This window comes from Lepidochelys kempii, chromosome 20 (genome assembly GCF_965140265.1).
Source record: "Lepidochelys kempii isolate rLepKem1 chromosome 20, rLepKem1.hap2, whole genome shotgun sequence".
In the NCBI taxonomy this organism is placed as follows: domain Eukaryota; kingdom Metazoa; phylum Chordata; order Testudines; family Cheloniidae; genus Lepidochelys; species Lepidochelys kempii.
In genome coordinates this window covers 22,690,582-22,718,511 of record NC_133275.1, presented here as the reverse complement: position 1 = coordinate 22,718,511, position 27,930 = coordinate 22,690,582, and the positions used below count along the sequence as shown (strand labels likewise).

At 50.9% G+C, this 27,930-nt stretch overlaps 1 protein-coding gene across 7 annotated transcripts in view; it reads left to right on the top strand.

Moving 5' to 3' along the window:
• The window catches only part of NFIX (nuclear factor I X), a 70,176-nt gene that overhangs the window by 22,329 nt on the left and 19,917 nt on the right, over window positions 1-27,930 (top strand). For 3 of the 7 annotated variants that reach the window (XM_073318187.1, XM_073318189.1, XM_073318188.1), the window contains exon 2: window positions 2,236-2,397. The exons of 2 other annotated variants lie outside the window; for them this stretch is intronic. In XM_073318187.1, coding sequence (XP_073174288.1) covers window positions 2,371-2,397 — 27 coding nt within the window. In that variant the 5' untranslated portion in view covers window positions 2,236-2,370. Of the gene's footprint in view, window positions 1-2,009; window positions 2,083-2,235; window positions 2,398-3,230; window positions 3,325-27,930 lie in introns of those variants that run through there. 2 more of the 7 variants (XM_073318190.1, XM_073318194.1) reach the window with 2 other exon arrangements.

Genomic DNA, 27,930 nt, shown 5'->3' with positions numbered 1-27,930 from the left:
GATTGCAGGAGATGCCACTCTGGAAGGGGATGGGCATGAAGGGGGCTGATGCCTCACAAGTCCACTGACCCCCCTGAACCCCAAGCCAGCCTTCCAGGCTAAGCCCTGAGAGCAGCGAGGTGCCCCTTGCAGAAGACACCTGGTTCAGCCCAGGGTGAAATTAACAAGCTTGCCTTCAGCCCTGCCCCTGACTGCTCTCTGCTGTGCATGGGCCCAAGCTGCCCCCTGGCTGCCCCATCACACCCTGGCTGCGGGGAACGGGGTCTCCTGGCTTCCAGCGCTGGATTCCCATGGGGCTCACCAGTGGGGCGCCCAATGCAACCAGGGGCTGGGCAAGGGCTGCTCAGTGGCAGGTGCAGAAGGGCAGGAAAGACCCCCCGCACCCAGCTGGAAAAACAACATCATAGAGAAACCCAGCAGAAGGGCAGACAGGGCCTGGCTTGGCAATCCCTGGGACTCAACTGGGGATCCGGGGGCTAGAGTGGGAAGCTGTCTCTCTGCCTGCTATGTACCTGTCACCTGCCAGCCCTTATCCAGCTATCTAATTTCCATACCCATCCATCCATCTCTATATTCATCCATCTGTCTCCATACCCATCCATCCATCTCCGTACCCATCCATCCATCTCCATACACACCCATCCATCTCCATACCCATCTCCATAGCTATCCATCCATCTATCTCCATACCCATCCATCCCTATCCGTATCCATCCATCCATCTCCATACCCATCCATCTATCTCCATACACACCCATCCATCTCCATACCCATCCATCCATCTCCATACCCATCTCCATAACCATCCATCCCTCTCCATACCCATCTATCTCCATACACACCCATCCATCCGTCTCCATACCCATCTCCATATCCATCCGTCTCTATTCCCATACACACCCACCCGTCTCTATACCCATCCATCCATCTCCATACCCATCTCCATACCCATCCATCCATCTCCATACACACCCATCTGTCTCCATACCCATCTCCATACCCATCCATCCGTCTCCATACCCATCCATCTCCATACACACCCATCCGTCTCCATACCCATCTATCCCCATACACCTCATCATCATCTATCTATCTATCTATCTATCTATCTATCTATCTATCTAATCTAAACAACCTGTCTGTCAGTCTACCTGGCTTCATACACACCCATCTATCTATCTTTATATCCATCTATCTAATGTCCATACACACCCATCTATCTATGTATCTATCTGATCTCCAGACCCACTCGTCTATCACATGCTAAAGCACACTTTCCCCTTTGCACCACAATCGGGTGTATTGTTAAAATAAAGCCAACCTCTTTAGCAATAAAATAAATTAACTCAAGGACATTTAAAAAACGAGTTTATGCGGAACAGGATTGAGTCCAAGGGAAAAACCTTAACCCCCTCTTTGCCAGCGTGTACATTTTCTCCGGGTCAGTTCCTCCAAAGACCCCCCCGCCCCGGTTTACGTTGTGTCCCATGGCAGACTAAGAGCTGCCCCCGCCCCAGTTCTCTGTTCTCAGGCGGGGCTCCAGCCGAGCTCTCGTTTGCTAGGGGGCAAAGATCTGTACAGCCCTGCGCCCATCCCATTGCAAATGGCATAAGCCCCCCCCCCCCCCCGACCCTGGCCAGGAGCCCCGCACTGCGGGAAAGTGACGGGCCTGGCCAAAGCAGGTCGAAGAGGGGAGTCACAGAGCCTGGGTGAGATGATGGCAGAGCAGGCCAGGCCAGTGATTTTAGCTCCTCTCCGGCTCCAAATCAAAGGCTGTGTCTCACTGGTCGCAAATGAAGCGAGTTGCCCAGCAATTCGGATTTGCTTCCTTCCAGTGCTTGGGCTCGGCTCAAGAGCAGCGGGTTTGCAGTGAAAGCACGTCTCTAACTCCCGGGGGGGGAGGGGGGGGCTAGACCCTTAGAAGGTTGCAAAAGTTGATTCTTGTTGCAATGACCCAGCTCCCTTGCGAGGCTGCTCCCAGCCCACGCCGTGCACACACCCCGCAGAACCGAATCGGAGGGAGTCACTCGCTCCCCCCGACGGGCTCCGGTGCGAAGGGGAGGGAAGAGCTCCGAATACAAAGTGTGTATGTGCTGGGGGCGGGGGGGGGGGGGGGGAAGGAGAGAGAGAGAGAGGGAGGGGAGGGGAGGGGAGGGGAGAGTGGGAGGGAGCTAAAAGCTTTCTCAAGGCAAAAGTGTTCTCGGTTCCAAACTGTGTCTAAACTTTCACTTTCAGAGCTCCAAGGCGGGGTTACCGCTCGGCAGCATGGACTAGAGAGGGAAGCCACCGGCGCTTTAGACATGCCGCCAGCTAGCCAGCTGTTCTCCATATGAAACAAAATTCTGCAACAGTTGTTTTCCAAAAATAACCATGTACTCCCCATACTGCCTGACCCAGGTAACAAACAAGCAAACAAACAAACAAACAAAAAAAAAAACAACAAAGAGAGAGAGAGAGAGAGAGAGAGAGAGAGAGAGAAAAGCAAGTTCTGTTTGTTTCTTTCATTGCATTTTGTGTGTGTGAAAGTTTCCTGTCGGGTTTGCTCCCGGTTTAATGTTGGTGTGGGCCAGGCACCGGGCGGCGGCGGGGTCGCCGGGGGGAGGATTATTGCTGTCTGTCTGTGCTGGGTTTTTGTTTGAAACAAAAATTCTTCCCCTGTCTCTCTCTCTCTTTCTCTTTCTGCAGAGAAAGAGGGTTTGATGGCATGTTTCCAAGCTCTTTGTTAGATTCACTGCACATGGGTTTAGCTCAGAAAATGGCGCTTCTCCCAAATTTATTTCAAGAATTAAAAACCAGAGAGAGAGCGAGAGAGAAAGGAAGGGAGGGAGGGGGAGAAGGGCAGCGGGGGTTGCCGGATTAATGCATGCAGCTCTGCTGGGTCGTTGGGTTGTTTTTTTGCGGGGGGGGGGGAAGCTGGGGGGGGGACGTGGGGAGGGAAGTGTACCCGTGTCGAAGTGATTTTAATATGGATCTGCACTGTTATGACCTGGGCCGTGGCGTTTACCGCGAAGGTCGGTCGCCAATGCGAGGAGTTGCTCGCACTTGCAGGGGATTTTGCCTGTCTGGGTTTGCGGCTGCTGGGAGCGGAGATCTTCGCTTGTTTCCAAAAAAACAACAACAACAAAAACACCCCTCAAAGCAACCCCCCCCCCCCAGCCCAACTCGACTTTTTGTTTTGAAGTAAATTAACCCCCCCTCCCCCCCCAGTTCCGAGCGGGAGCTAAATCCAGGCAGCTCCGAAATGCCAGGGGAAGCATCGGCCCTGGCTGGTTCTCGGGGGCTGCCTGGTTCCCTCGCCTGTTGCGTTCGCCCCGCTCGGCTCAGGTAGGGGGGGGTTTCTCTCTCTTGGGTGGGAAAGTTCCGCACTTTCCTTCCACCGCAGCCCAAACCGGTGCTTTATTTCTCGGGGGGCTGCGGGGGGGGGGGTTGCAATTTCTCGAGGGAGAAGGGAAGCGAGCCTGTGGATGGTGCAAAACGGGGCGGCGGGGAAGGGGGGCGTTTGGAGCAGAGGAAGTTTGCAAAAAGCGGAGAGTTGGGAGCTGTTTACACGGTCGCTGAGTTGTTGGAGCTGAGCGGGGGAAAGGCGTTGAAATTTACAAGCTGCAAGCCGGGGGGGGGGGGTAATCAATGCAACATTTCTAACCGTGCAAAAACAGAAAAGAAAAAGGAGGGCACAGTTTGCATTAGATCGCTGTCTGGTTTGGAGGTGTGGAATTGATGGTCTTCTGGTGATAGATTTGATCCCCCCCCCCCGCCCCGGTATACAATTTGTGGAGCAAAGAAATGTTGGATTTTGCTGTTAATTAAAACGGTGGATTTTTTTGGTGCGGGGGGCCGGGGAATTATCTTAACTCTTCAGCTCAGAGTTCCCTGAAAAGGCATTTCATATAATTAGCTTTGCTGGATGAACTCAAGTTGTCAAATTTAATATGGTGACATTTCTGAGTCGGCGGGGGGGGGGGCACGGGACGGGACACTGTCTTGAAATGCAGCTAAGAAATTATTTTGTAACCACCCAAAAGCTTTTTTATTTTTCCACTCAAATAATTAAGAACAAACCAACCAACCAACACTTTGCAATTGAATGAGGGACAAATCCAGCTGCTGCTGGGAAAGGGGGTGAAACCGGCTTAAAACAGGTCTTTGGAGCCGATCATGTAACTTCTTTGGAGGGGGGTTCGGACCCACGGAGGGGGAAAGCTGGACATCGGTATGTTTTTTAATGCCCCCAGAAGGAAGTTTCGTGAAGCGAACACACTTTGGCTTTTGTCTGTTTCAACTTTCCAGTTCCCCCAACCTGTCCCATAGCTGTGAAGCGTTTTACCAGGGACTCTAGATCCGACTCAGGTGGGGGAAAGTAACGGCTCCAATTCCATCTCCCAGCTCATCTTCTGAAAGGGAACGTGGCCCCCCAGCTAATCTACAGCCCTCCGAAGCCGGTATCCTTAGGCACGGCGGAGGACAGGGCAGGGGACTCCTGGACAGACCTTTCGCAGGTCTGCTTTTAAGAGTGGGGCAGGCAAGCCGAGCTCCCCTTAAACTCTGCACTTACTGACCCTAACTTCATGCCTCATTCGGAGGAATATTTTGTCATTATTTGATGCTCTTTAACAAATCCTCTTATGTTGAAATATTTTTCATTTATTTTTGTAAGAAGGGTATAATTTATGTCCTTTCCAAGATCTGATTATTTTTTTAAAGACCTTTTGTGTAGTTCAGTGCCCTTAAATATTTTAAAGTCCTTGTCAGTTACACATTGGCATTTTTTGTTTTTATTTTTTACATACAGCAACTCAGCTGTAAGGAAAACCAGGGCTTTATTTTTTTTTTAAATAATAACCCTAAAATGACATTGCACTTTTATTGTTTTAAATGACTTTTGCTTAAGCAGCAAGCCAAGGACATAGATGGGCTTGTGAGCAGCATGGATACACAGAAATGGGAGTTGCTTCTTAGCAAGGCATTGTTTTCTGTTCTATTTTCTTCCTTTCCTTTTTGCCATGCTGGCTGCAAATAATGTGAATCACATTTTTGAGGTTTGCCATGGATAGATCTTTCTAATTGGCTGTAATTTCTGTGGTTTGGGGCACTTTTGGAGAGCACAGTGAAGAAACTTTGCATATCTGTTTGCTCATTTGGTGGGAACAATGGTTTGGGGGGGATACAAGTTTTTTCAGTGGCTGGGAAAGTGTTCCTTTCCTTAATCAACAGTAAGTAATAAATGGAACGGACTATTATTATTATTGGTTATGGAAGAATATCATGAATTCACTTTAGTTTTGCCTTTAATTTTGGATTTGACATGAGATCAGGAGAATTATTACAATGACAATGAGCATTTGATTCTGAAAGAGCATTTGACTCTGAAAGAGGGGCAAAACCTTTCTGGGGGGTGTTTTTTAACTGGTGCAAGTTACTCTGGAGAGTTAGGGGTGGAACAATGTGGTCCCAGTATCTTTGTTTTGTTTTGGTAAAAAGGGGTGATGATGGCTCTTGATGGGCTCTATTAGGTCCTTTACACTTCAGTAGCAATTACTATCAATACCTAACAAATGATTGGCAGTTTTAGGTATGGAAATAAGCAACTAGCGCCTAATGTTTATGGATGAAAATGTCTCTATAAATATAAGGTATCTGGCATAGTATGTACATCTCTATAATTATATATACACACATATGTACGTCAGCGTGTACCTACGAGTGTGTGATACAGCTATAAATATATTTTTCTTAGGTATAATGTGTGTGTGTGTGTATTACAAATACGTACACAGACACTGAATCTAACATTTATATAATATAGTATACCGTGTGTGAACACACACATACTGTACTCAAGGTAACTTATATTTAAGAGTTTACATAGCATGATATCAATTGTATATACACACACACTATACCTAAAATACCTCGTATTTAATTTCTCTAAAATATAACTACCACACCTAAGATACGTGTGTGTGTATATTGTATACACATGCTCAGTCATTTATGTGATACCAGCCAATGTGTGTGCATGTCATATATAGGTGATACATATGAATTGGTGTGTAGGTAAATCGTGCACCTCTGTGTATAACACATGCAATACATAAAATATCATACATGTCTGTTGGAGGCCTGCATATTTTTGCAACATAATGATATATTGCGTTGCCCACTGCAACTAACAGCGGATAGCTTATAGTACTCATATGTGTCCAGAGAAATGTATTTTGCACAAGCAGCGTTGTTGGTCATGATGATTTTATTTATCAAGGCATCTCTCTTGTCACTCCACCACTCCCCACGATGCTCTGGGGTGCTATGTAACAATTAAAAGACAGTTGTTACCAATAAAACAATAATTACAACATCATTCCAGGGATTCAAACCTAAAAAAAAAAACCCTAAAAAAAAAAAAAGATCAAACCAAAGAGGCTTTAAAAAACCAAAGCCAAACTAAGTGGGGTCACTTAATTAAAAAAAAAAGAAAAAGTGAAGTGACAACAGTCAACTTCGTTATAATTTCACGATGTTTCGTTAGTTGGGCAGGAATCCATTTTTTGGGGAAGGGTGGGAGAGTTAGGCTGTAATGTTGCGTCATAATTCCTCCCCCCCTCCTCCAGGCCAAAACCTGCGTTTTTTGTAATGTCACAGGCTTGGAAAGAATATTTTTAGCATTCGGTACTGTATTTTATTTACATATATGTGTGTGTGTGTGTGCCCAGATTTCTGTATAATTATCTAGCATTCGAGCCTACATTTTTAATGGCTATATATCTACCTCACATTAGGTCCTGTCTTTCTACATAGGTAGCATTACAAACTTGGCTAGTATCTTAATAACTAGAGAAACAGCATGAGAATCTCTGTCTCTCTCTATCCCCTCCACACTATCTGTCGGTCTGTCTGTATTTTTCACAAACTTTTCTAACAAGGCCTGCCATTTCTGGGATAAGTTTTGGAATATTTTTGGAGGGTTATTTTCTTGCATCTGTTTGTTCTTTAGTTCCTCTGTGTTCGTCCCGTCCTTGGGACCCTGCCAGCCTGGAGCGACCAGTTTCGTTTCTGTCTCAGGGAGGGAAAACCCAGCTTTCTTTTTCGGAGTCACCCCTTGTTTGTGCCCAGTGAATTAAATCCAGCCTGGCAGATTCCCCACTGCCCTTCTGCCCCTGCCTGGCTCACTTCTGAACTGATTTCCCTGGTTTCAGTTCCTGGAGGAGAGTGTTTTTTTCCCCTCCCCCCTTTCCTGTTATTTGCAATCTAAAATCACCCGCTGTCCCAGTTCAACCAGTGCAGTCTCTCCCGCTCCCTTCCCTAGGAGAGAGTCCCAAAGACTGGACCTGCGGCCTTGCTGAAGAGAAGTTCTGAACGAGGTTATTGTTGTAGGGCCCGATCCTGGGCACTCCCATATCGGCCCCTCGAACTGGATTTCTCGATCTTAGCACTCGGCAAGCCTGATCCTGCTGTCCCGATCAACAGAGGGCCTGATCCTCTGTTGGTGTAAATTGTTGCATGATAATAGTGTACGCTATTGGTGAATCTGGCCCCAAAAGCTTGGCCTCGGAAGCAGTCTGGGACCCCGAGTTTGAAATAATGTGCTAGAAGTGGGGAAGTTCTGGCCTGGCTGAAGTTGGTGGGAGAGATTTAAGAGGGGCAGAATCCACAGAAGAGCTTTTCAGGAGGGGTGCAGGGTTGTCATGATGGAGGCGAAAAAATTATCAAACTACCTTCCATGTCGCATGTCTTTGGTGCCACTTGCTTTTTAAGTGGCATCTGCTCTGTAAGTGTTTATTTTATTGTTGGATGAAGGAGAACTCTCGTCTGCTTACTAACAGTTCTGCAGTTCACCTGGCCCAATTCCATCACTCCTAAGTGTTCGTATTCTTCTTCTTCTTTTCTTTTTTGCTAACAATCAGCTCTGGGTTTTATTTTTTTCAAAGATTTTTTCCCCCCGATCCCTGTGACGTTGCAAATATAAAATAAAATACACATCTGCTAGCTAGGAGGAGTTGGAGGAGCATGTTTGAAATACATAGAGAGAAGACCGAGAAAGAGAGCCAAGGCGTTGAGTTTTTGGTTTTTTAAGCCAACGCTATTTTGGTGGGGACTTTCGAGTCATTGCAAAAATTATTTTTTTTTTGACTATTTGCCATTCTGATAACTGACTTAAATCAGGCAGGTTATTTGTATTTCATTTTGGCCTTTATGTGCTGATATGCGATCTTGTGTGTGTTTGATATAATGTATGTGTGTATATATAAGTGGGTATACATGTTTTTATATAATAATAATAATTAATAATATTTAACTCTTATGTCGTGCTTGTCATATGTAGGTCTCAAAGCACTTTATATAGACAAACACACACACACACACGTGTATTATAGATCCATTTTTTATATATCTCTATCACACGTACGTACGTGTATATATATATTACATATATACACAGACTTCTTAAATTTGATTTGGAATGTGTAATCAATATTGTTTTTGTATGTGGTTAGTGTGTGTATATGTTATATGAGGTGTCTGTAAAATACAAGTATATACAGTATACATCCATGCACACATATATATTATGTAGAATCATATATTAAATATTTGTGTGTACACTGTACACATTGTAGATAATATGTGGCCCTGTATGTAGTACGTATGATGCGTTTATATAGTCTAATCACATATACATCCTAACCACGCATATATACAGTAGAACCTCAGAATTATGAACACCAAAGTTAAGAACTGACCAGTCAACCACACACCTCATTTGGAGACAAAAAAAAAAAAAAAGCAAATACAGTACATATGGGTGTGTTAAATGTAAACTACTTTAAAAAAAAAAAGGGGGACAGTTTAAATAAAAAAGATTTGACAAGGTGAGGACACTGTTTCTGTGTTTGTTTAATTGAAATTCAGATGGTTAAAAGCAGCGTTTTCCTTCTGCATAATAAAGTTTAAAGCTGTATTAAGTCAACGTTCAGTTGTAAACTTTTGAAAGAACGATCCTAACGTTTTGTTCAGAGATACAAACATTTCCGAGTTACAAATGCCCTCCATTCCCAAGGTGTTCGTAATTCTGAGGTTCTACTGTATAATATGGATTTGCATATAATAATGCATATGCAATATACAGATTTTATATGATATATATATTGTGTATGTTTATCACAAATATATACATGCCATACACACACATAATACTAGATGGGTCTGTTTATATATCGTGTGTGTATTATGTATAGACCCACTATTCCTGTATGTATAATATAGGTTTGTATATCGTATGTATGGTGTGTGTGCGTGTATATATGTGAATGTTGAATATACACACAATACTCATTATGTATAACACACACACAAATTACACATACCTCATAATGTGTGTACATATGTATACATCACACATAAAAACATCAGCCGATGTTTGTAAAAGTGACCGGTGATCTGAGGCATTTCACACTTTCAGATCAGGCTCTGTGCGGAGCCTTGTGTTGCACACTGAAATCACTCCAATTTAGGCCTGCGGTGTGCAGTCCTGCACCCCTGTAGCTGTGCCTCCAGATATCCTATATGTTCTCTATCAGCGTGTGGCTATCATGTTATATGTGATTCTAGCATTCGAATATATCCAATCACACACACAAACAACCTACTGTATAAAATGAATCTAGTATCTGGGTCAGTGTCTAATATGTGTGCATGTGTAATCTAGCCTAGCTATACATGTCAGCCATTAAAGCAATTATTCGTTACACATTCCAAATCCAATTTCCTTAATAAGTTGGCGTTCTTTTCACCCCCCTTTCAAATGCATTTTGAACCCTCTGTTTTCTAACGTTGGGAATTAAGGGGGGATTTTTCTGCTTGCATGACTTGGCGGCCTTCTAATAAAGGGAACAGAGTTTGGGCCTTTCTGACCCACCTAAAATTGGCAGGCAAATCTTTGGGGAAGTGCATTTTCACTGGCCGGAGAGTTGGACAATCGGTGTGGTTAGCTGGGCCATCAGTCCCTATTCCTCCATCTGGTTGTATTTTGAAAGATATTTGCTTGCACACACATGTAGCTGTGCAGATGGAAAATCCAGCTCGCTTACTCCTTATCTTGGCCTGTTTTGGAGGAGCCTCCCGAACACGAATGGGTTTTATATAGCAAATCCTTGCTCACCTTTTCCTCTCTCAATTTTCCTTGACTGTTCCTCAGGTTGATTCTGTAAATCCTCACTATTGGATGCAGTCATTTGTTGACCTGACTGGTGTTACCACTGTGCCTGCTAGCAAGCCCTGGCAGCGTTGGACCTTATTTATTTAGAAAATCATAGAAAGATGTGGCCTGCTTTGGGTAACCCAACCAATCAAACAAACCGACTAACAAAAACCCTACAGGTCGTTTGAAAGCAGCCCCATCCAAAACGCTATTGTGAGACATTTTGCCCCACGGGTATGACTCTTCCCTCCTGATCTTCAGAGCAGAATTTGTTACACGAGGAGCTTTTGGGGGGAAAAAAGAATTCAGGACGATAACTTATTTCAGTCAGTTCGGGCTCTAGCCGAAGTCCATGGGAGTTTTGCCAGTGGTCTTTTCTAAAAAAAGGCATCGGAAAGATTGGAGCAAAGAGTGGGTTTTTCAGACTTTGGGGAAGGAGGTGGGAAAAGAGTCTGACTGTTGAAGGAGTTAAGGTACTTGCAAGGGAAATGAAAGCATAAAAATATTACACACACACACACACAAAGAATGAAACAATGAGCTGAACAGGGAGAGTGAAATTAGCGAAGCCTATAAATAAACATTTATGCAGTGTTGAGACAGTATTCAGGTGAGTTTACAAACAATTCATTAAGATATTTATAAACTTTCACAGTTTGGGGCTATCAATAGAAACTTAATTACAAACTGTAAACAACTTTCCATTCTCATTGGAATGCCAGCCCCTGGCTTACGAAATGGGCAGTTTCTCGGTTTTCTTACTGAGCAAAAAAAAATTTTTTACAGTAGAAAATGGAAAAATGAAAGGTCAGTTTGACTGTTTTTTCCTTTTCTTTTGCTGATTTTTTAAAGTGGAAACTTTCCTCTGAAAGTCCTTGTTTGTTTGTTTTGTTAATTTTTATATTTTAATGTGCTCTGGGAACTGGGATATAGTTTTTTAATTTTGAAGGCAAATACACTCCACATTTTGTTTTTTAAGGAGTAAGGGTCTATACAGTGAGAAGTTAGCCAGCCAGTGCAGATGTAATTTTTTAGGTTCCTCTATAAACTACAGATGTCTACATATCTGTGTATTATTACTACTCTCTGTGCATATTTCATAGACAAAACGGCAAGGCATGAATATCTGCAATGCAAACACACACTCACACTCAACAATACAATATATATTTATATATGAGCTCTATATACTGTAGATCCATAACTGTCAATAGAGCTGAGGATCTGACCCTGTAAGTTTATACGATCTAAAAGTGCCAAAGAGGAATCTGTGGTGAAAGTACAGGTCTTAGGATGGTGGGTACGCTTGGATCAATGACTCACATGAGTCTTGTCCGACTGCCGAGTCCAGGAACTTTTGTGGAATAAGGACGGCTTTATCGCAGCATTAAGGATGAGGATTTTAAACACGGCTGCTGGCCAAATTTTGCGGCCTTTACTTAGGAACATCACTTACTGAACTCAAGGAGAGTTTGCTGGATCAGAATTAAGCCCAGATATTTATAGTATGTTGAGGGGTGCGGCCGTTCACAACAAGCACAAAAATTTTATTTTACCATGGATTTCTGATTGTCATTTTTAGATTATATAAGTACATAGAGTGTGTGCACAAACACACACACTCAGCAGCACTTTAATACAAAGTAAAAGATCAGTAAATACACGCGCAAACTGAACAATACAAATAAGTGTTTTCCTGTGTTTTATTGCTATAAAAATGCACAATATCTTCAGCTGCTGTTTGTGTGTGTTTTTACATACATGTATTAGCAGCTGTATATAAAGTACACAGATAATACGTAGCTATAGATATAATTATACACACGTGCGTACAGTGTACCCCTTTACATGTGTGTATGGCATATGAGTGTGTAAATACATATTTACAGGGAAATGCTTTCAACTTTCGCTATAGCTGTCCCTTCCACAGATGCTGCAGTGTACTGGGTGTGCTCAGATATAGATTTACAAACAAAGTGTGATGACTGTTTGGTGTTCCACTCTTCGGGTATTAATCTGTATAGAGAACGTGTGTGTTTGTGCATGTGTGTGTTTGTGCGTCTGTGTGTAATCTATACACTGAAACCTTGTTTATTTGAGCTTTGATTCTCCAAATAACTCCTTTATCCAGAATGAGGTCATGTTCCCCCGTGTATGCTAACAACGTCAGAAAGTCCCCAGCTTATCCAAGCCTCTGCTTATCCATATTAAATTCCCGGCCCCTTGTGTGGTTTGGGGAACGAAGGTCTCTCCGTGGCACAATGTGTGTCCAATGTGTGATCGCTCGGTGGGCTTGTCTTCATTTAGGATTTCTGGATTTCAGGCTGCTCTGCTGGCCTTTTCCTTCCCAAACCGTGTTTCCAAATCTCAGAGTGGAGCCTGGGGCTGACGCCTCAGCTGGTGTCTGTCATCCTAGTTCCACCAAAGTCGGTAGAGCTAGGCTGATTGACCCCAGCTGAGGATCCAGCCCCAGATCCAACATGTCTCTGTCTTTACTCTCTTCCTTCTCCTTTGAGAGAGGCATTTGCCAAGTGAAAACATTCCCAATATGGGGAGGAGGGTAGTTGCTGTTTACTCCGTTGCTTTCATTAGTACGCATTTAGGATGAGTCTATAATCACGGTGTAAAGGTGTAAAACAGCCCTTGTAGGATTTCCCCCCCACATTGGATTAGCAAAATGTGCTGGAAGTCCTTAATTACTCGTTAGGTTGCTTTTATTGTTGTCCATTATTAACTCCTTTCCTGAAACTGACCTTTTTTCCATCTGCCCCTCTCCTTTCCTCCTCCACTAGTGATCTCACTTGGACTTGATTTCTATAACAAACTCTCAAACTTTCCTTGCTGCCTTCGACAGAGAAAGAGCTGGGAATAGCATTCCCCCGCTCCCTCCCAGGCCTCTGGTCCCATGGCCCCACCAAAATATCAGCCGCTCTCTTTGGTTCTTCACCAGCCTCAGTTAAATGGAAGTGGGGCATTCATTGCGAAACTGAGAGAGTCCGTCCAAATAAGGGAAGGTGCAAAAGAAAAATGATTTTGGGGCCTGTTTGAGCATCTGTCTGGGATCAGAAGCTTTTTTGGTTTAAATATCACGGATATATTTTGATTCTTTTTACTTGGCATGCTTTTGTTTTGTTGAGTTTTTAAAGCAAATTAAATTATTGAAAAGGCCTGGAATTGTAAAGGGGATAGAGAATTGGGGGGAGGTGCGGTGGGGGGAATGGGAATCTGAATAATTGATGGGAAGCAAAAAGCTTTCTTGAAAAAAGCTGGATGCCAACTCAATCCCTTCTGGAAAAGGGGGGGATTTTGTCTGGCTTTTAACAGAGCCTCCCCCCCCCAACACCCCCCCCCAGTTTTGCGGATGGTTTCCCTGTGCGGTGCATGACACGGAAGAAATGCTGCCAGTGGGAAGCGGCAAATGAATCTAAATTTATAATCTGCAGCCGTGCAGCGGCCGCTGGCGTGAAGTTAGTCGGTGCCACAGAGCGACTTTGCTTCTGCTGCCCCGAAGGCAGATTGCGGCTTTTGGGTCTCGCACATGTGTGTATGATGGTGCCAGCGTCCTCCGTAAGCAGGTTGGCCGCAGAGGCTCGGTGTGGTGCACTGGTAGCTTAGATTCCTGACGGTTGTTACTACCTTGGTCTACTCTAGGTTCTGTTGTTGGGTTTAGTGTGTGGGTTCTGGGTGGGGTCTGTGGCCTGTGCAGGAGGTCAGCCTGGAGGATCTGCCCTTAAACTCTGATTCCATGCATTGTAGGAGTGCCCGGGGCTCAGAATCCAAACAGAGGCGAATGAGCTTGAGCACAAAAGTGGCAAAAACGGGGCCGGCTGCCCCGCCCTTGGAAACGATTCCTGTCCCTTTGCGCTGATTTGTTTTTAAATCCGGAAATAGGCAATTAATTTACAGCGAGAGCTTGTCCTTGTGCCGGGTGCATGGGGGAGTGAATGAGAGTCAGAGGTGGTGGTGAGGGGTATAGACTAAGGATCTAGATGGAACAGAATACAAGTGGGTTATGGATCAAGACCCCTTTGTGTGTGTGTGTGTGTGGGGGGGGCATTGGAAATGTTTTGGAATCCTGAGTGTGAATATACTGTGCAGTATAGATGGCCATCTCTACCGGAGCATGAGTCTGTGTGTCTACCTTCTCTCTGTAGATAAATATCCAGTGGTCATTGTCTGAATTCCAGGTGCCTGCAAATATAATGTATAGACTCTGTAACTGGCTGGATGAGGGAATATATACATACAGTCTGTTTATGTAAGAGTGGGTATATAAACGTCTGTAGCGCAAATATTCTGCAGTCTGAATTCTCTCTGTGTGAGTGTATATAATATATTCTTCTGTCTAAATATATTATATACAGGAGACTCTCTCGAAAAAATCTTAACTAGCACGTTCCATCCGTAGATCTCAAACTGCTTTACATCGAGGGTCAGTATCATCATCCCCGTTTTATAGCTGGGGAAACCGAGGCACAGAGAGACGTGAGTAGCAGGCGTTCACCCAGCAGGCCAGTAGCGGAGCTGGAACAGAACCCAAGGTCTTGAGTCCAGTGCTCTACCACCTAGGCCGGGCTGCCACGTTACAATCACTGTATCTCTGTCAGAGGGTGCATGTAATTGTCTGATTTCTATAGCTAGAATGTCCTGCCACTGCTTAGCCTGAACTCCGTTAATTTGTTTTATCTCCTCTATCTCTGTCGACTTAAATACCCTCCAGCCATTGCCGTCTCTAAAGCACATTGCGCTATTTTATGTTTGTTTATTACTACATGCATTCATAAGCTGCCCATCTCCGCGGCATCTGGGCTGCCACTAGAATACCAGGAGAGCACAGCGAGGCATTTCTCAGGTCCGGTGCTCTGGGCAGAGGGGTGGATTTGGAGCTCATGGTTCGTTTCCACAGGGTGGCAAATACTTTCCCATTTCGTATGCACTCGCTGCCAAACCCGTTGCTAATAGGCTGTTAAGCTTCAATGGCCAGTGCCGTAGCCCTCAGAGCTCTGAGTTCCCCTATAATTAACCCTCTAAAAAGCAGGCCAACGGGTGATCTCAGGAAGGCTACGAGTCGCCACCCGTTAACCTAACTCCTCGGGAACAGGGCTTTACCAGTGACTTTCTCTAGTTTTTTTGAGGATGTGACAGGAGCAAGGGCAACGTGCCGGTGGGGCCGAGGAGCCCCTTGAGCAAACCACCCCAACCTTGTGCTGATCCCTCAGCCCTTGCGCCTGATAAGCAGGCTCCGGATGAGGCTGCTGGGGCAATCGGGGATGGTGAACCTGGAGTGGTTAGCCAGGCCATGTGCGGGTTGAGAGTGGGGCTGATTGCGCTCTGTAATACGTGGGAGGGGGAGCCCAGCGACGGGGAAGAGCCAGGGAAGCTGTAGGACAATGTTGGCTCAAGAACAAATGGGGATAAACTGAGGCTGGAAATAGGGAGACGGTTTTGAAGCTCCAGAGCCGGGAGGGTCTGGAGCAGCCTCCCATAGGAGCAAAGGGCCTCCCTGGTTTGGAGCTGGGTGAGTTTGTGACGGGCGGCCTGCAATGGCAGGGACTGGGTGCACTGACCCCGGCGGTCCCGCCACTCCCCAGCCATTTTCCAAACTGTCGGCTTGTAGAGTCCTCTGAGCAATGGGCTTTTCGGCCAAGAGTTCTGCTCTCGGGATTAAGCCTTCCAAAAAGAGCTCTGGCAGAACGAACACCTCACGCGGCTCGGCGGGACCCAGGTTCGAGGGCTGATACCCAGTCCCCGAGTCCCCAGGCACCTGCACTTTGCACCTTTCTTTGCTGTGTGCTCCTCATGTGTTTCAACACACCGAGGCCCAGTGCAGTAACTCTGAAAGCCGTGCTGCTCAGACCCCCGAGTGGGTGCAGCCCCCGAGGTTCAGTCCACGGAGATAAGTTCAGGTTGGTGCTGCAGGGACAGCTCCAGTCACCCTTCCAAAACGAGATAAGAACAGGCACCATGTACTGGCTAGATCTTGTATCTGCCTGGTTCTCTCTGGAACTGCTGGACCAACTGACCCCAAACTTGCCCCACTCACATGAGCTGAATGAAAACTTTCAGACTAACCTCTTTTCTGGCAAAAAATGTACATTCGTGGAGAGTACTTTTGTGACTTTGTATCAGTTTCACCAAATTGTTTTGGTTTAAAGAGGGGAAAAAGCTAAAAAAAAAAGGGGGGGGGGCGGAATGTGGTTTTGACAGGTTCGAAAGGCGATGGCCCAGGTTTTCCGTTCAAAGTGACTTTTTGTTTGAACGTTTCTTTTACTTTTATTTTTTATCTACTTCAAAATGCTTAGAAATGGTTGAAATCAGAACTAATTTATTTTTGTAAAAAGTTGATGAATGAAAAAGTCTAAAAATGTCATTTTGTCTTGATCAGAACATTTTGATTTTGCAAGAGCAAAATGCTTCTGTTCCACCCAAAGCAAATGATTCTTTTGCCTTTTTGATTAACCCCAAAATTTGGAAAAATTTAGTTGTTGGGCTGAATCCACCCCCCGGTTTTCCAGACTCACCAGTGAACCGAAACATCCAGGCTTTGCACGCCTCCACTGCTCACCCTACCCTGGGGAGTTACAGCAATTTTCGAGACAAGCAGAGCATGCTTGTGGATTTTAGAGCACTTTGAAACATCGCTGGTTGACTGAGCCTTAACTATGGTCTCACCCTGCCCCAGTGTGTGGCTGTCTGCTCACGTAGCCAGCTGGTGCAGCGTGGGGCTGGGCTGGGCTGGGACCCCCTCTGCACTGATCCACAGAGGATACGAGTTGTTACAGTGCCAAGTGGCAGAGGCCTGGCTCTTTAGCTCACGCTGTAGCAGCAGGGAGGGTTTCGCTCTGGAGGTCCCCAGTTCAATCCTGGCTGCATCAGCTAAGATGGTGACTGGCCCACTTGCAAGCCGATCCCAGGGGAGCTAGGTGCGGGGATGGGGGAGCAGGAATTGGCAGCAGGAGGTGTGGGGCGGTCAGTGGGGCGGCGAGGCTCATGGGTTTGGGATCAGCGCTTGTTCCGTTTGGTCTGGCAGCCAGTGATGAGACTGGGGAGGGAAGGGTCCGAGCACCCTGCACGGCTGGGTAGGGCGCAACCAATTGTGGCTCGGGGGTGAGAGCCAGCTCTGGATTTAGCCCATGTCCCCCCCCTTAATAAACTTTCCCCAAGCTGGGCTCTGAAGGGTGGAGATGTGTGTCTGTCCCAGCCCCAATCTGGGGGCCTTGAAATGGAGTGCCCCCATCCCCATGGGTGCAGAGACATGGCCTTTTGTTGGGTGGGGAAGAATCTCTTCTTAGGGAAGGAGCATGGTCTAGTCATTAGTGCAGGGGGAGCTGGGGGCCAGGATTCCTGGGTTCTCTCCCCAGCTCTGTGGGAGAGTGGGGTCTAGTGGTTGGGACAGGGACAAAGGATCAGAATCCTGGGGTTCTATCTGGCAGTGCAGTGTGGTGTAGCGGTTAGAGCTGGAATCAGGACTCCCGGGTCATGTCCCTTCTTCTGCTGCTGAATCACTTCCCTTCTCAGGTTCTTGGGATAATAATAATGACTGGCCTTCTTGGGGGGGTGGGAGGGGGCAGCTGTGTCTGTGCAGCGCCTGGCACAATGGGGCCCTGACCTGGTCTGGCTCCATGACCCCATTTAACCAGAGGCACCCGAGTTGGGCCAGGGCCGAATCTGGCCCTTTGTTTTTGCAAAGCCCTTTGAATGAAAGGCACTGGGTTGGGGCTGGTGGTCCAGGAGGGCATCAAGAGAGATGGCAGGGTGGGGAGAGACAGCTGGGGTGCATGTGCCCCTCCTGGGTATTTCAGGGGCATCAAATCCAGCCTGGTTCGGGATCCCTCCAGCCAGATGGCTGCAGATAACCCTTCACAGCTTTGTTGGCGTTGGAATTATCAGGCGGGGGGGGGGGGGGACCCATGACCTTCAAATCCCTTGTCACCACATGTCAATTATCACAGCTCCATCAGATGGTTAGCAGTGCATTAGGGTTGATCTAAAAAGCATCACCAGCAGCTAGGAACGTGGCGTAATGATCTGTTTCTCTTGCAAGGTGGGGAATTCAGGGCGGGGGGAGAGGGGGGTTCAGAGGAAAGGGGGGTAACATCCAGGGCTCAGCTTCACTGTCAGTGCAGGAGGGCTGGCTGAGGCTTCTGAGCCTGTGGACACAGGGCATTCGGCATCATTGGATGGAAATGTGGCAATGCAGGGACGGGGCGGGGATCTGATGGGGATAGCTGGGGGGAGGGGAGGTTTTCCAGAGAGATTCCCCCTCCCCTGCACCCAAAAAAATTATCCAATCCCCGCAGCCCCAGGGCTTGTCCGCAGGCGGCTGGTGGGCGCTGGTGGCTAAGCTGCCGGTCTCGCCTGCGCTAGCCAGATTAGCACTAGCGTGCCATGCAGGGCAGCTGACCCGTAAGCCCGCTGGGAAACAGGTCGCCCCGCTCACCCTGCTGGCAGAAGCCCCAGCCTCATCCTGGCCAAACGGGCCCTTTCCCAGCTAGCGGGCTCTGCTTGGGGCCTGCTGGAGGCGCCACCCCAAAGCCCGTGTTAGATCTCGGCCGTGTCTCCGCGAGGGAGTCTGCCGGGATAGCACCACCGCCAAAGCCCTCCAATGGAGACGAGCCGTAGTCCACTGTAGGAGCGGCTTGGGGCGGAGGGGAGGGGGGCGGTGTAAGCCACTTCCAAAGTGCCATAAACTGAAGTGGAAGAAGTCCCCTCTTCTCCAGAGCAAGTGTGTGGAGGGGGAGTTTTACTGCTAGAATGATGTCATTTATTAGGTGTCTTATGGTAGCGCCCAGAACCCCATGGCGCTAGGTGCTGTATGTTATTGAGTGTATTACGGTAGTGCCCGTGGCCCAGGTCAGCTCAGCTCCCCAGCAGCCTGGCCGGTGTCGGGGGGCTGGGGGGGGAGTTAGTCGGCGTCTCAGCCAAGGGGAGGTTGGAGGAGGGTTTGGCAGGACAAGGGGGAGCTTTGCGGGGGTTTCCAGGGGCAGCGGGAGGAAGCCTGAGGGGCTGGTTTGAAACCACCCGGGGGGCGCTGGAGGGTGGCGGAGTGGGCTGGTCGCAGGCGAGAGCGCAGAGAGGATTGCGGTTTGAATTCACCCTTCACTTGTAGTGGTGTAACTCTGCCAGTCCTGCCCGGGGATCTACCCCGTGGGAGCGCTGCCTTTGGCTGCTCTTTGCTGATGGCCTGGACCCTGATCAGGGGGTGCCGGGGGGGTGCCCTTCCCACGGGATGGGCAAGGTCTGTGCTGGTTTGAAAGAGGCTTGGGGAAGGGGGAAGACACTCATCGAGGTCCTGACTGGGACGTGGGTTTAATCATCTGGAGCTGGGAGTCAGGAGGGATCTATCCCTGGCTGTGGGAGGGGAGTGAGGGCTAGTGGTTAGAGCCGGGGGAGGGAGGCTGGGAGCCAGGACTGGCTGGGTTCTTTCCCCGGCTCTGGGAGGGGAGCGGAGCTGAGCTAGGGGGTTAATGTGAGGAACTGAACTTTCTCTTGCCCCCATACACAGCGGGCCGGGCCCTGTCTGCCCAGCAAGCCCCCTGCCTTACAGTCTTGCGGTACGAACTGCCTAGTCCCCTGCCAATTCTCCCCCAGCAGGTGGAATAAATGTCTTGGCTCCCCCCGGACAGCCGGGCTGGTGTGTGTGGTGGGGACAGAGCCCGGTCTGCCTGCCCGTCTGCTCCACACAGCCTCCCCAGCGCCGGCGCCTTCCCTGGCCAGCCTGGCGGCCATCTTGATTCTCCTGCTCGCTCTCCCACTCTTCTTCCTTTGTCTCGCTCACTCGTTCTCCCTCTTTCACTCGCTCTCCGCGCCCTTCCTTTCTCCCCATCGCCTTTCTCCTTCCTTTCTTGCTGTTTCGTTCGTTTGTCCTCCTTGTCCTCCCCCACCCCACCCTGGCCCCGCTGCCACTTCCCTTCGAGCCACAGGGCCCAAAACCACCCCCTGGGCCACCCGTCCCCCCCAGTGCAGACTGGCCCCCTTGGCCGGGGCCCACGCGCTCGCTTGGGAAGCTGCCTCCTTTTCTCTCTCTCTCGCTGTCCCGTTGCCGACCATGTTTTGGCTGCCAATGAATCCCCCCCGCCCCCAGCCGTTGGGTTTTTGGCTCTGGCTGGGGCTGAGTCTGTGCCGAGCCAATCCCTGACCCCACGGAGGCAGCCACTTTGCAGAAAAACTTTGTTCTCACCGGTGGGGGGGGTGGGCAGGGAATGGAGCACAGCAATATTGGTGGGGGGGTGGTGTTGGCAGGCAGAGGGCCCGGGAGGGGTGGGGGGATTGGAGGACTGGCTGCTTTGGGTTTGCCACTGGCAGGGAAGTGCAGAAGGGGGGTACCGGGGAGTCGGGGGCGGGCATCGGGGGCAAGGTGCTAGGGGGGCTGCGGTGCCGTGGGGCTTGGCGGGGGGGGGGGATCAGGAGCCCCCCGCGCTCGCTCCTGCCTGCAGCCGGGGTTCTGGCTCGCTGCCGGGCGGCTACAGCTGTGGGCTCGGCAGCATGGCTACGCCTAATGCTGCAGTGCGAAGCAGCAATGCGGACCGCGGCAGCCAATCAGGAGGCAGGTTTAGCCGGGCCGGCCCGCGCCCCAGTGGGGTTGGCTAGGCGGGGGGCAGATTTCAGAGCGGCCTGGCGAAGGGCACAAAGGAGCCCTTAAGGGCTGCGGAAAGCAGGGGTGGCGTGTCCGCCTTGGGACCCCGGGGCTGAGGGGCTCTGCTCCGGGATTCTCCGCGCTCCATGCGAGCAGTCCTGCTTCGTGCGGGCAGGGGCAGGGTTGTCTCTCCGAGCTAGCTGCAGGGAGAATAGCCAAGCAGAGCTCACGTCACATGGGCACGACCTGCTTGGCCCTCCTCATGGCTCTCTCTGCCCCCATGATGCTAAGGGGGAAACTGAGGCACGGAGCGAGGAACTGTTTCAGCTAAGGCTTCACAGCAGAGCCGGGAGCAGAACCCAGGAGTCCTGACTCCCCAGTCTGTTTCTCCAGCCCCTGGCCAAGGACCCACTCAGGCTCTGTTTTCCCTTGCCTGGCTCTAGCGCAGTGGCTTGTCCTCCACCTAGGGGCCAGTGAGAGGGGGGGTGTGGGTGGGAGAGGCAGCCAGCCAGGCCGGTTAGCGTTATCTTTGCCGGAGCGCTCCAGCGACTGACCACAAGTCAGAGCTGACCACTCTTTAACGAGCTGCAGCCTGCTCCTCGTTAATCTAATTACCCATCCCTTCCCTCAGCCCGGGAGGGAGCGGAGTCTCCCAGCGCAGCCTTCGCGCCGCTCTGCCTGGGCCGAGGTCCCCAAGTGGGCGGCCTGCTAGGTAAAAGGAAGCATGCTCCCGGGCTGCTGCGGGCTCGCTCTGCTGGGTGCGTGTCCCTCTTCTACAGCCCCAGCTGAATTTAGGCTCCTGGCTCCCACCTTTCCTGGGGCAGAGGGCAGCATTATCCCTGCTTTGGAGATAGGGAAACTGAGGCACAGAGCAGGGACGTGGCTTGCCTGAGGTCACAGTGCAGATCAGTGACAGCCAGGACTAGACACCAGGAGCCCTGACCCCACTGGCGGGACTCTAAGCACTCTGCAGTCTCTACAGAGCCAGGGGCTTTAACGAGGTTTCATTGCAACGGGCCCGCGTTGGCCACCCCCCCAAACGTGCTGGTTCCTTGAAGGATGCCAGGCTCCAGAGTTAAACCTTTGGAGAGTTTTCCCCCACCCCCTTCCCGTGGAGTTCGGGAGCTTAGTGTCCTGCCGCTCCTTTAACACAGCACGGCTCTGCGAACATGACCCTGGGGATTTGCAGACCTCTAATGAGTTATCTCCGCTTTGTGCCGAGCAAAGTGGACATGAATCTGAAGCATTAATCCTATTAGGTACAGTTCACACTGTCCCTTGAAGGCGCCCTTGTTATCCCCAGTGCTTCAAAATTGTTCTCCTACCTACCCCACCGCCCCCAGGCACAGGGGGCGGGCTGCCTCGCCAGCCCCGGAAAGCCGCGGTCACAGATTCCAAGGCCAGGCTGACTTCCTGCAGGGCCGCAGGACTTCCTCAAGGTGCTGGGGAAAGGGGTAGAGTAGTTGGCGACTCATGGACACCCCAAGCCGGGGTGCCATGGGGTCTAGGCCTGCTCTTTGCAGATGAGGAGAGGGCCTGGAAAGAGGAGAAAAGGCAAGGAGAGAGTGGGGTCTAGTGGTTAGAACGGGGAGGGCTGGGAGTCAGGACTCCTGGGTTCAGCATCCATGCTCCGGGAGGGGACTGGGGTCTAGTGGCTTAGGGCAGGAGGCTGTTCCCACCTCTGGGAGGGGAGTCTAGCAGTTACAGCTGGAGGGCAGGAGTCCAGGTCTCATGGGCTCTATTCGTGGTCAGCTCTGAGCGTGAGTCTCCCCTTCTCTCTGGGTTGAGCTGGCATTGGGCTGGGCAGGAGATGCGGCCTGAGAGCCCGAGTGCAGATTGGCTCCCTCCCTGGTTAGGGGAGTGCCTGACGCTGGAGCAAGGGGGCTTGCGGTTAGGGCTGTCACCTTGGCCTTTGGGTTTGAGTCACAGGCTTCTTGGTGAGAGTCATTTGGCCCAGAGGCAGTTAGGAGCTGACGTACCTTTGGGCCATTGTCTCTCTGTGCCTCAGTTTCCCCCTCTATAAAATGGGATCCTGCCCTGCCTGGGGGGTTATGAGTCGCCTCAATGATGGGGCCAGACAAGTGCCTCAGCTAGATTTGGCTTTCCCAAACTCTGATTTGAGGCCAGAAAAATTCCCCTCTGCACTTGCGCTTTTCTCCAGCATTCTGGGCTCTGTGGGATCTGGGCCTCTTCTCCAAACCCCTCAGTCAGGTCTCTGAGTCCCCTTCCCCCGCCTGAAACTCAGCCTGGCTTTCGGCTCAACCCTCAACCCCATTTCGCCTGGCTCCTGGCGAACCCAGCCGCCGCGACTTTGCAAGGAAAAAACAATCTGGCAGCTATAAGGAGACGCAGCGTGGCCGTGGCAGTAAATGGGACCAACAGCTGCTTTCTTCCCTCCCCAGAGCGGGCTGCATTTCAGTACTTGGTGAACTTACCTACACCATGTGTTTGTGTGAGGGAGAGGCCTAGTGGGTAGAGTACTGCATGGGCACTCAGGAGACCTGGGTTCAATTCTCTGCTCTGCTGCTGGGTGAGCTTGGCAGTGTCTCGTCCCTGCCCCATGCCTCAGTTTCCCCATCTGTGAAATGGGGAGGGTGATCCTGCACCTCTTTGGGCAGCATTTGGAGATCAGTGGAGGAAAAGTGCGTTTCTGGGCGTTGGCCGAAGAACCACGTGAAACTCTGCCGTCCTTTCAGCCAGCCCTGCGAGCTGTGATTCACGCCGGCAGTCTCTCTCCCTCTGAATTGTTTCAGATTCCACGTCTCCCTGCGGTTTCCTATTCCTTGTACCTCCCAGGCGTTGTGCGGTTTAACATTTCTCTCCCGCCGAACCTTGCATTTTTCACGCGGGGGCGCTGGTCGGTTTGCGCTGCCTGAGGTTTGGAGGGGGACCAGGTATTTTAAGAGTCAGAGGCCCCTTCCCGATCTGGCTGGCTTGTAAATAACGCAGCTCACCTGGCTGACATATGCCTCGCCGCAGGGAGTGGGAGAGCTGGGGGCGGGGGGCTGGCTGTGGGTTGGGGGTTTTGTGCCTGGTCTGCAGTGGAGTGTGACTTGTAAGAAAGGCGGGGAGCTGTCTGCGTTCCCTCGCCTTTGTCCTGCCTTAGCTCAGAGCCGGGCTCTGAGGGCTGTTGGATTGAAGTGTGGATCCGATCAACCGCCCTGCAAGAGAGGAACAGGCTAGCGGTTACAGCGGGGGCACAGGGATCTGGGACTCCTGGGTTCTCGTCCCAGCTCTGGGAGGGGAGTGGGGTCTAGCAGTTAGAGTGGTGGGGGCTGGGAGCTGGGATTCCTGGATTCTGTCCCCAGCCCTGGAAGGGGAGTGGAGTCTAGCGGGCGACTGCAGCCAGGGCTCCTGGGCTGCACTCCTGCTTTGGGGAGGGGGTGGGCTCTTGCACTGACTTTCTCATGTTATGGGCATTTGTGGACACGCAGTGAAGGCAGCAGCTGGCTGGGACTCCTGTGGGTACCCCCCCATTGTGGGGTGGCCTGTTCCTGCCCCAGTTTCCCTCCCACACCCAGCAGGGGCCAAATGGGGCAGCCCTGCAATGACGCCTGTTGGCAGGGGGAGCTGGTGACCGATAGCTTTAGGCTGGGGCCGTGGGGGACAGGGTCAGGCTGGAGCTGGCATGTAGGACAGGCAGACTGAGGGGGGAATGGGGGCTCGGGGTGCAGGCTTGGCGGGGGGGGGAATAGACTGAGGGGGATGGGGGCTCAGTGAGGACAGGCTGGGGCAGATGGAGAGACAGAGGAGGGGACAGGGCCTCTGGGAAGACAGTCCAGGGGGACCCACTCTTCTCCCATGAGGACTCGTGGGCCAGGTCAGCTCAGAGCAGGGACACAAGCTCCTCTGACACTCTGCGATGTGCGTCCGGCTGCTGGCTGGTGTGGCCGTATGTGTGCTCTGGGGGTCCATATAGATGACTATTGCCTCCAGTGTATGGGATGGGGGCCCTGGGAGCAGTTGCTTTAATAAATGAGGGGCCTGATAGCAAAACATCTGAGAGCTACCGGGTCTAGTGGCCTGCTCCCTGGACTGGTGGTTAGAGCAGGGGTGGGGTGCTGAGAACCAGGACTCCTGGGTTCTCATCCTGGCTCTGCCCTTGGCTTGCTGTGTCAAGCCCTCTGCCTCAGTTTCCTCTTCTGTGAAATGGGATAATGGTGTTTTCAGGTGATGCCACGTGCCGTCTGTCAGCGTTGGGCGTGGTTGCTTAGAGCCCTCAAGAGTCTGATCAGGAGAAATGCTGATCAGGAGAAGGATTCAGTAGCCAATGGGTCCCTGCCCAGGCCAGCAGTCAGGCCAGCATCCCCACAATGGGCCTCTGCCCCCCTTGGGCCTCTGCCCCCGTCCAAACCTAAGGGGAGTCCAGCGGGTCTGTACCCAGGGAAATCAAGGGCTTTCTTTCCGTGACCGACTCCTGCTTTCCAGGCCTTGTGCTGCGAGGGCCAGGGCTGCTAACGAGCTTGCCCACTCCTATGGCTTAACGAGCTGCAAGGTCCCCTGAGCTGAAGGCCCTGACCAGCCGCTTAACCAATATTCTCAGCGTTCAGCTGGTGCGCAGCAGAACCGGGCTCTGTTCTCCTGTGCCGAGCAACACGTGGCCACAGCTGCCAGAGGATGAGTGGGGAAGAGCTGGTTCTAGCCCCACGTGACTGGCTGCGTGAGCGGGGGAACGGTGGCTCTGTCCTGCCTCAGTTTCCCCTTTGTAAAATGAGGATACTCCCTCCCCAGGAGTGGCAAGTATCCCCCTGCCCTGATTGGTGCCCTGAGACTGTCTACTCTGGTTTTCACCCGCGACTGAGGCCCGCAGAGCTGCGTTGGCCCCCACATCTAAGCTGTAGGCAGTGCAGTGGTATGCAAAACCCTGGCTCAGCTTCCATCGGCCCCGTAGGTTCCTAAACTCCCTCAGCCCCTCATAGCACTTGAGTTTCTGCCCCTGGGTCCGCGCACGGCTGTCTTCTGCTAGGCCTGGCTGAGCCCCAGCGCGATCCACCCTGGCAGGCAGAGGAGCACCTGGCTCCCCCCATCCAGCAGTGACCGTGGCACGTTGGGGCTGCTCCTGGTTCAAGTTGATGGCGAGAGAAGATTTAAAGGGGGGCTCCCAGCTCTGCGGAGGGTGCTCCAGCTCCAGGCTGCCTCCGTCTCGCCTGTTCCATGGTGGGGAAATAATGCCTGAGCCAGTGGATCCGGGCGCCTGGATCCTGTGTCCCCATCTCCATGGGGCTCCCTCCCCACCAGGCTGCAGAGTCAGGCTTACGCTGTCGTGACCGCCACCCTGGGAGCCGCTCAGAGCAGCTGGATTTGCATATGCAAACCAGGCCCCCCCCCATTGCTGGGCAACTGAGCTGAGACCCGGGGTGCCTCCCACTGAGTACAATAAAACGGGGTTTAGCTGCCGTCTCGCTGCGGGCGGTGTTCCTGGGACTGGCACTTCCCGAACCTGGGGAAAGCTTTATTTAGCTCCCTCGCCGCCCACGGCTCGGCCCGGCACACGCCGGGGTTATTTTTACTTTTGTTTGGCACAGCCGGCCAGCTGAGCTCACCGGTTGGCCCGTACCGGTGTCAGCATTAGCCTTAATTGCAACCAAATGAATCATTCTTCCTGGCTTGATGAGATGTCCCTGTACCCGTCTCCTGTCACCCAGGTATCTCCCAGCCCCCGCCGCCCCCGGGAGCAATGGCAAAAAGGGGGTTGAAGCCTCGTTGGGGAGAGCGGCCACCACAATTCCCCCCCCGCCCGGGGAGGGCTGGAGGGGAGAGGCCCCTTGTGCGGCTCCCCACTGTACCATGTCAGTTTCCATTTTGCAATAAACCGGACGAAAGCCAGGCTCTCGCAGCCTCGAATTTTGGGATCTCTTGGCTGGCTTTTTCCGAGGCATTGTTACAATGACCTTCTCGTGTGTGTGTGAGCGCGGGCGTGAGCATTTGGGGAGGAGCCGCCTACGGTGAGATGTAAAAGCCATTTGCCTTCGATTTCCGAAATGGCTGGACTTCTTTATCCCCCTTATATAAATCGACCCCCTTCCAGAATGGCGTCTTTTTTTTCTCGGTTGATTTGGCATCTCTGTCCTGACCTGTGGCTTGAAGCCTGGCTTCATTTTTCATCCTTTTCTTTGATGGGTTCGGGTTTTTTGTTGTTTGTTTTTTAGTCTCTAAGGTGCCACAAGTACTCCTTTTCTTTTTGCGAATACAGACTAACACGGCTGTTCCTCTGAAACCTGTTTTTTTTAAGTTACTCTGAAAAATTGTAGGTGAATTTTTTTCTTTTCTTTATTTTTTTAAAGTGCCTTCTGAAAGCGAGATGCACAGCTCCAGCTAGTGCCGGGCATTGGGTAATTGTCTAGTGGCTCGTTCACACCTCTTTGCCGGCGCCCCTCAATCCTGAGCCACAGACCCAGCCCTGCCCCCCCATCCCACTCTGCTGATGCCCCTCAATCTTGACCCACAAGCCCCCGGCTGTCCCAGCCCTAGGATCCTCCTGAGCAGAGACAGCAAATAATGCTGGAAATTGTGTGATGTTTTCTGTGCTGTGTGCAAAGCGGGTGCCACAGGTCCAGGGCACGGCCCTGGTGCATGGAGCAGTTAGTGCAAACCTCTGGACCGAGCTCTGCTTTGCTTTTGTGGTTCAAGCAGGGAAGCTAACTAAGAACGTAGGATCAGCGCTGTGATGATGGGCCAGAGCTGTGGCAGCCAGAGTCTAAGTTTGGGGCAGTTTAGATTCCAGGGATTCGGTTCGGACCCCGCTCAGTGGGAGATTTTAACCAGGCAACATGTATCCAGTTTCTGTGTTTGTTCCAGACTCGAATGGGAGGCCAGGTGTGTGGTCGAGCAGGAGTAGGTGGGGACCCTGGGAAATCTGGCAGAAATCTGGGGACCTGGCACCAAACTGTCTGAGTAGCAAAGGGGCTGCGTCTCTCCCTGGTCTGGCTGTGGTGTCTGGTCAACCTAGCTTCTGCCCAGGCCTGTGGTACCCCACAACTAACCTTCCCCCATGGAGCTTCTGGTCCCCGGCTGGGGGGAGGGAGGGAGGAATGGGGGTGGGGAGGCTGGAGCAATCGGGAACATTTGAACGTTTTGGGCTGTGCTTCCAGGAACGAGTTGGGCTTTGCCCAAGTGACTTTTCCCCTTCAGACCTGTCCAGACTTTGCTTCATCCCTGC